At 41.3% G+C, this 7,800-nt stretch overlaps 1 protein-coding gene and 1 non-coding gene across 2 annotated transcripts; both read left to right on the plus strand.

Moving 5' to 3' along the window:
* On the plus strand, positions 1 to 6,651 carry HMGN1 (high mobility group nucleosome binding domain 1). The gene is made up of 6 exons (XM_032175926.2): positions 1 to 160; positions 489 to 521; positions 616 to 645; positions 728 to 775; positions 3,785 to 3,913; positions 6,465 to 6,651. Exons 1-6 carry the CDS (start codon positions 146 to 148, stop codon positions 6,510 to 6,512), a joined length of 303 nt encoding a protein of 100 aa, XP_032031817.1. The 5' UTR covers positions 1 to 145; the 3' UTR covers positions 6,513 to 6,651.
* LOC116482827 (small nucleolar RNA U13) lies at positions 3,602 to 3,708 on the plus strand. Its single transcript, XR_004252088.1, has one exon. It is a non-coding gene; the product is annotated as a small nucleolar RNA U13 (small nucleolar RNA).
* Positions 6,652 to 7,800: the final 1,149 nt, after the last annotated feature.

Consider the following 7,800-nt stretch of genomic DNA (forward strand, 5'->3'; position numbering starts at 1 on the left):
ATCCGGTTCTCCCACCGCCCCCGCTGTGGGTCTCAGCAGCTCGGGCGGCGGGAGGAGTGGCAGCGGCCAGGCAGCCCAGTTTCGCGAAGGCTCTTGGCGCGCCGCGGCCCGCAGGCACCCGGCACGCGCCTTCCCCGCCGCCAGGATGCCCAAGAGGAAGGTGAGCGGCGGCCGCGGCCCGCACACGCCCCCTGGAGCCGCCGCCGGCCGCCCCGCCGGGCCCCGCGAGGCCCAGGCCCCGCTGCACCCACGGTGGCGACGGGCCCGGGAGGCGCTTGGATACCGGCCGGCGGGCAGGCGGGCGCTCGGCGGCCGCGGGGGCGGGCTTTCTGGAACGTTTGGCGGCCGGGGGAGCTGAGGGGGCGATTCGAACGGGGCGGCGGGAAGCCGTGACGTCACGCGGCCGGGCATTGTTCTCGGGGCCGGGCGGGTGCGCGGGTCCTGGGACTGCGGCCCGCCTCTATTCGTGCGTCTCCTTCTCCCCGCAGGTCAGTTCCGCCGAAGGCGCCGCCAAGGAAGAGGTGAGTGCGGGGCCTTCTGCAGGGGATGGTGGGTTTCCCGTGAGCCGCTGGCTTGCCTTCTCTTCTCGCTGACTCTCCTTTTTCTTTTTCCAAGCCCAAGAGGAGATCGGCGCGGTTGTCAGCTGTAAGTAAAGCGAGCCCTGTAACCGTTTGTTTTCCGCGGGTCATCCCGGGTGAGGACGCTCAGTGCTACTTTTGCCTTTCAGAAACCTCCTGCAAAAGTGGAAGCGAAGCCGAAAAAGGCAGCAGCGAAGGTAGGCCTCGAAACGCGCATTGGGATGCAGCGGGGCCTTAGGCTACACTGCTTCTTAATGCAGGACTTTCCATTTTGATTAGCTATTTGAGCTTTCTTTATATTTTAATAATTACGGTAAATAATTTTTCTTCTGGTCGAGGCAAAATGTAATGGATATATTCATCCTGGTTTATAGGACTATATCACGCTAATGCTGCTGCAGATGTTAGGAGACTTAGGAGGACAAAAAATATTAAATGTTAAGTCTACAAAGGAAATTTATTCTTTGCGTTGCGTACATTGTGGCTGGTGCTTGGCTTTTAATTGCGTGCTTGTACTTCCTTTTTTGACAATAAAAGAGCCAAGTTAGGACTGAGGCCAGGAGAAAGGGAACGTGTTTTTATATATAGTTTCCAAGCCAACTTCGGGAAGCCTTAACCTTTTTACGGAGTGGGGGTGGGAAGGTAAAAAGTTGTGATCTCTGAGAAAATCACCGTCACTACTCTAGAAGTGTTTATCAGCAGTTATACAAAACCGTGATTTTGGCTGCTCCCTAACAAATTCGTGATTGCATGATTCGAATTGCAGGTCTGTAGAATGAAGTTGGCTTTGGGTATACGTGTGTTTGGTAACTTTCAGGGTGGAAAAGCAGAACATGTGTAAAACGTGTATAAACTTTGTGTTTGGATATAGCATTGAAACCACCACTTGTAAAGCTCTACATGTTCTTCACGGGGTGATTAATTTTTATCCAAAACTTAGGTGAGAGTTTGCTATTTGAAGTCTCAAAAAAAAATTTTTGTTAATGCCTTCACCTCTTTCCTAAAAGTGTAGGTAGAAGTTTAGCACTGCACAATCATCAGAAGAGGCAAGATTAATTTCCTTGACATTGAGGAGTTGTTGGATAATTACTAAATTTGTCCTTGTTAAATAAAGGTATAAAACAAAGATGTTTTTTCTTCTTTAAATTTTGTACAGAGCTGAGTGTAAAAATATTAACTATGTTTTCTTTAACAGAAAGTTCTGTTTTTGTGATCGTTTTAAAAATAAAGCTTCACGTAAGGTATGAGAATAGTATTTTTCAACTTGCAATTTCTCATTACCAGAAGACCATGTGGTAATTCTCTGTATACAGTTAGAACAAGCACGGAAACTTGAAGGCCTAAAAAATTAGCTGACCTTGTTAAAAATGTTGGTGTGAGCAGTATATTATTACCTATCTTTTTTGATTCTGTGTGTGTGTGGTTTTTTTTTTTTAACTAATTGGCTGAAATATCTGCCTGTTTCCCTCTTTACATTTTTCTTGTTTCTTTCCTTATTTATCTTTGTCCATCTTGAGATCTACTGTAAAGTGAATTTTTTAATGAAAACAGTTCCAAGTTTTACCCTCAGTGGGTTTGGGACATCAGATCTAATTGAGAGGCCAACAGGTAAGTCTTCAGGCCAGTGTTTGTTGAGGAACGAGCCTATGAGGTCAGCTTTCCCAAAAGGAAAAAGGGCAGAAGGGATTTGTTCATTTTTACATCTGGTTTCTGTAATACACCTTTGACTTCATGGTTGATCAGACTTTAAAGTCTCAACAGAACATAAGCACTTGGTGTATCGATTATCATACTACACAGTAGACATGTTTTCAAGGCGTATCTTGTCACTGTGTGTGCTTCTGACTTGTGTCTTTCCCTAGAACGAAATATTTTGAAGGTCCAAACATTATACTTCGGGAAACTGGATTTTTTTTTTTATCTAGCTTTTCAGCTGATAATGGTTACACGTGGTATTATTTCAAGTCCAAGGTATTATGTATTCTATTTTAACTGTTTCCCAGTTTTGTATTTTTTGTATTGGAATGATTATGAAATTAATGAGAAATCTTTAGAAATCAGATTACAAAAGAGTAGTTCTTAAATACAGAAATGATTGTGAAACTTTGTGATAGCAATGTGTGTAGTAGCGGTTTTGTCTCAAATATATTTATCATTTGTTACTCAAAGGATGTTGAAGTATTAACAGTCATTATGCTGTCTGTGGAATCCTACTATTAGTACAGAACTCCCTGCAGTGATTTTTCCGCCCATGTTAGCATTGAAGTTGTGAGCTCTACTTGCTTGTCTTTATGGCCCTTTAACTCAAGTGATTGGTCAGTATCCCTATGGGTCTTTTATACCACCCGCTGGGGGCTAAACTAATTTAGCTGCTGCTGTATATTTACAAGGAATAAATGTTAAGCTTTCTTCTCAGTATTGATGGATGGTATCTAAAAGTATTTTTATGTTTCTTTATAACATGGCTTACATTTTGAACTTAATGTGTCAAGTTAGTATGGTCGTATTAATACCTGTGCTTTTCAGATTCTTCAAACACCTAAATGAAAGTGATAAATTCAAAACTGATCCTTTTAGTTCCTCATTATATGATATCAAGGGATTAACTGTAGCAGGATAGTCAACCTGACCGTACGGCATGGTGCTTTTTTTCAGGTGATTGGTCTTAATGTGAGGGTTAAGGTCTTGTGAGGACAGTATTGTTCAAGTTCACAACAAATTTGGGGATGGGTGGGAATACAGTCAACGAGACTCCTCTGGTATTCGACTTCATTTGTCCTGTCATGTGGAACTATAGAGAATAGTGGATGATGGCGACAGTGGTGAAATACAGCTCAGGCTTTAGGATTTGTCATATGTCTAATGAGGCTTGACATGCAAGTACTATTAAAATCTCCTTAGCATACGTTGTTTTCCTGATTACTGGGGTGGACCTTAAGTTGTCTCATGTAATAGATGTATCAACTGATGTGTGATAGACATTAATATGACAGCTATTATGGATACAATCTATACAAAATGAGATCCTTTCATAAGCTTGAAGATTGGGGTTTCATGCTTATGTGTGAGATGGCCCTCTCTCAAACCTTGCTATGAAGTCAGCACCATTGGGCACATTACTTGTCTGCCATGAAGGGGGAAAAGTAAAACAAAATGTAAATAAGGGGTAAAGCTTGTACTTAAAATATATTCTTATTCTGTCATAGGATAAATCTTCAGACAAAAAAGTGCAAACAAAAGGGAAAAGGGGAGCAAAGGGAAAACAGGCCGAAGTGGCTAACCAAGAAACTAAAGAAGATTTACCTGCAGAAAACGGGGAAACGAAAACTGAGGAGGTCAGAATGTGTGTGTGTGTGTGTTTGATTGCTTTTGACTCAACAATAGATACTAAATTGTACGTTCTTTGTAGCAGATAACAGTATTCATTATAATATTGAACAAAGTTTTGTACAGTATCCCAAAGTGAATGGACAAGTGGTTTTCTATGATTTATCTTATTGGAAAGTAAATATGTAAATGGCTTATTTAAGAGCAAGAAGTTTTAATATGCTCAATTTCAGATATATTTCAATCTTTGTTTTGTTTTTATATTCTGGATGTTGCTTTTAAATACATTTTTGAAAATTTGTTCCCCTTACTTGCATTTTTCCTGGCATTTTTTTCCCACTTTCATTTTTTTTTTTTTTTTTTTGAGACGGAGTTTTGCTCTGTCACCCAGGCTGGAGTGCGGTGGCGCGAACTCGGCTCACTGCAAGCGCCGCCTCCCGGGTTCACGCCATTCTCCTGCCTCAGCCTCTCCGAGTAGCTGGGACTACAGGCGCCCGCCACCACGCCCGGCTAATTTTTTTTTTGTATTTTTAGTAGAGACGGGGTTTCACCGTGGTCTCGATCTCCTGACCTTGTGATCCGCCCGCCTCGGCCTCCCAAAGTGCTGGGATTACAAGTGTGAGCCACCGCGCCCGGCTCCCACTTTCATTTCTAATAAAAATGTTCTTGTTTGTATTTTTCTTAAAGGTCTAAATAATAACATAGATCAAGTAAATAAAAAGACTAGTGTCATTAATCTTTATTCTTAGAGACGGTGTCTGTTAGCCAGGCTGAATCTTTGTTTTAAGCTATGAGGAAAAGATGTCTTTTTATTAATGAAGCAGTGGGAGTAGAGAAGGAACAAAGAAGTCTGTAACAGGTTTTGATTGATTTGTTGTGAACACCACTGCACTCCTTTAGCCTGGAAGCTGTTTCTTAAAAGATAACTGAACTGCAAGGTTCAGTAAGCCAGGCCTTTATTTTATGTTTTATTTTATGTTTGTTATATTAGCTAAGCTGGAAAAGATACGTAATTTAGTATATTGATTTTTAAATTTTGATATTTAAATTTTGATATCACTTAAGAATTTGGCCGGGTGCGGTGGCTCACGCTTGTAATCCCAGCACTTTGGGAGGCCGAGGCGGGCGGATCACGAGGTCGGGAGATCGAGACCACGGTGAAATCCCGTCTCTACTAAAAAATACAAAAAATTAGCTGGGCGTGGTGGCGGGCGCCTGTAGTCCCAGCTACTGGGAGAGGCTGAGGCAGGAGAATGATGTGAACCCAGGAGGCGGAGCTTGCAGTGAGCCGAGACTGCGCCACTGCACTCCAGCCTGGGCGATAGAGCGAGACTCTGTCTCAAAAAAAAAAAAAGATTTGATGTTTATATTTGATATTTATCAAATTCTTAAGTTATAAACTACTTATTCCCAAATTAAGAAATTTATAATCACAGTTTATTTTTTTAACTTGTACTTCTTAATTCCTTTTTTTTTTTGAGACGGAATTTCGCTCTTGTTGCCCAAGCTGGAGTGCAGTGGTGGGATCTTGGCTCACTGCATCCTCCGCCTCCCGGGTTCAAGCGATTATCCTGCCTCAGCCTCCCGAGTAGCTGGGATTACAGGCGTGCACCCCCACGCCCAACTAATTTTTTGTATTTTTAGTAGAAACGGGGTTTCGCTGTGTTAGCCAGGCTGGTTTCAAACTCCTGACCTCAGGTGATCCGCCCGCCTCAGCCTCCCAAAGTGCTGGTATTACAGGTATGAGCCACTGCTCCTGGCCTGTACTACTTAATTCTAACCATACATCAAATATTGTGTGATAATAAGATCACATTGCTAATCTAGTTCTGATCTTAAAGGAAGAACTTGATCTTCTAGTACATGTTATCAAATTACAGTTGGTTCTCCCTTGTTTATAGCTGCGTTCTATTAATATAAGGCTGCCACAAGTATGAAACTGTTTCACATAGGAGAAATACAGGATTGGGTTCCTACAAACCTCTGATCACATTTTCATCAACTGAAAATACGTGACTTTGTTACATATGTATTTATGTTTAGACATGCCTTAATGTATGTTAAATTCACATCAAACTCACTACCAGTAGCACTGTAATTCGTGCCTGAACAAACCTCTCCAACACATACGTTCTCTCTGTGGCACATCACAGCCTTCTTGAATTTAGCAACATTAGCACTTGAACAAATGCGTGGGGGCCATTTTAAACAGCAAAATCATCAGTAAAAAGCACAAAGATGTAAAATATGTGGCACTAAGTAGACCGGAAAAACAGTTGTTTACGGCATTAGAGCTGAAACAAGAAGACAGAGTGACCTCAGCTTGGAATGTACATGTGGTGCAACTCACATTTTTTTTCTGCTCTGTATATGCATGCACATGACCATGGAAGTGCTGCAAGTATTGATTTGGGCTGAGGGGGTGGTTAACAAAAGTTTTTTAACAAGAGTAGGTTACTTTACAAATAACAAAGGTTATTGACTTTTAAAGACCTGGTAGTTGCGTATAAAATGACAACGTGTTAAATGCTGAAGATCTCAATTTCCTTTCTTTTGCAGAGTCCAGCCTCTGATGAAGCAGGAGAGAAAGAAGCCAAGTCTGATTAATACCATATACCATGTCTTATCAGTGGTCCCTGTCTCCCTTCTTGTACAATCCAGAGGAATATTTTTATCAACTATTTTGTAAATGCAAGTTTTTTAGTAGCTCTAGAAACATTTTTAAGAAGGAGGGAATCCCACCTCATCCCATTTTTTAAGTGTAAATGCTTTTTTTTAAGAGGTGAAATCATTTGCTGGTTGTTTATTTTTTGGTACAACCAGAAAATAGTGTGGGATATTGAATTATGGGAGGCTCTGGCTGTCTCGGATGTCAGCTTAACATTCCATAGATGGGGGGTTAGTTTTTATATCCTATAATACAAAGCATATTAAATGGCAATATGGAGTCAGTCCTGCATTTAATGTCTTGAACATTTTAAATTACTTCTATTCCCATGTTTTTTAGTAGAATTGTTTCCTAAAGAAAACCACTCTTTGATCATGGCTCTCCCTGTCAGAATTGTGTGCACTCTGTAACATCTTTGGTTGTGGTAGTCCTGTTTTCCTAATAACTTTGTTACTGTGCTGTGAAAGATTACAAATTTGAATATGTAGTGTACGTGCTATTGAGTTGTGAACTGGTGGGCCGTATGTAACAGCTGACCAACATGTGAAGATACTGGTACTTGATAGCCTCTTAAGGAAAATTTGCTTCCAAATTTTAAGCTGGAAAGTCACTGGAATAACTTTAAAAAAGAATTACAATACATGGCTTTTTAGAATTTCGTTATGTATGTTAAGATTTGTGTACAAATTGAAATGTCTGTACTGATCCTCAACCAATAAAATCTCAATTATGAAAATATTTTGAAGCACATGGATTAAATTCTGGTTTAAATTTTATTTACACAATTTCCACATTTGAGCCTGGCCAACATGGTGAAACCCTGTCCCTACTAAAAATGCAAAAAAAAAAAATGAGCCGGGTGTGGTGGCAGGTGCCTGTAATCCCAGCTACTCAGGAGGCTGAGCCAGGAGAATCGCTTGAACCTGGGAGGTGGAAGTTGCAGCGTGTCCAGATCGCACCACTGCACTCCAGCCTGGGCAACAGAGCGAGACCCTGTCTGAAAAAAAAAATTCCGTATCTGATCTTCCAAAGTTTTTTTTTTAAGTGAAATGTTCTGATTTTTGTTTAATACGGTCATGGGTCACCACTGACTGGATACAGTCTAAGAAACACATTGGCAGTTTTCTTGTGTGAACATCATAGAGAGTGCTTACACAAACCTCAGTGGCATAGCCTATTACCTATGTAGGCTGTATGGTTTAACCTATTGCTCCTAGGCAACAGACC

The sequence above is a fragment of the Hylobates moloch genome, unplaced genomic scaffold (assembly GCF_009828535.3).
Source record: "Hylobates moloch isolate HMO894 unplaced genomic scaffold, HMol_V3 SCAFFOLD_14, whole genome shotgun sequence".
In the NCBI taxonomy this organism is placed as follows: Eukaryota; Metazoa; Chordata; class Mammalia; order Primates; family Hylobatidae; genus Hylobates; species Hylobates moloch.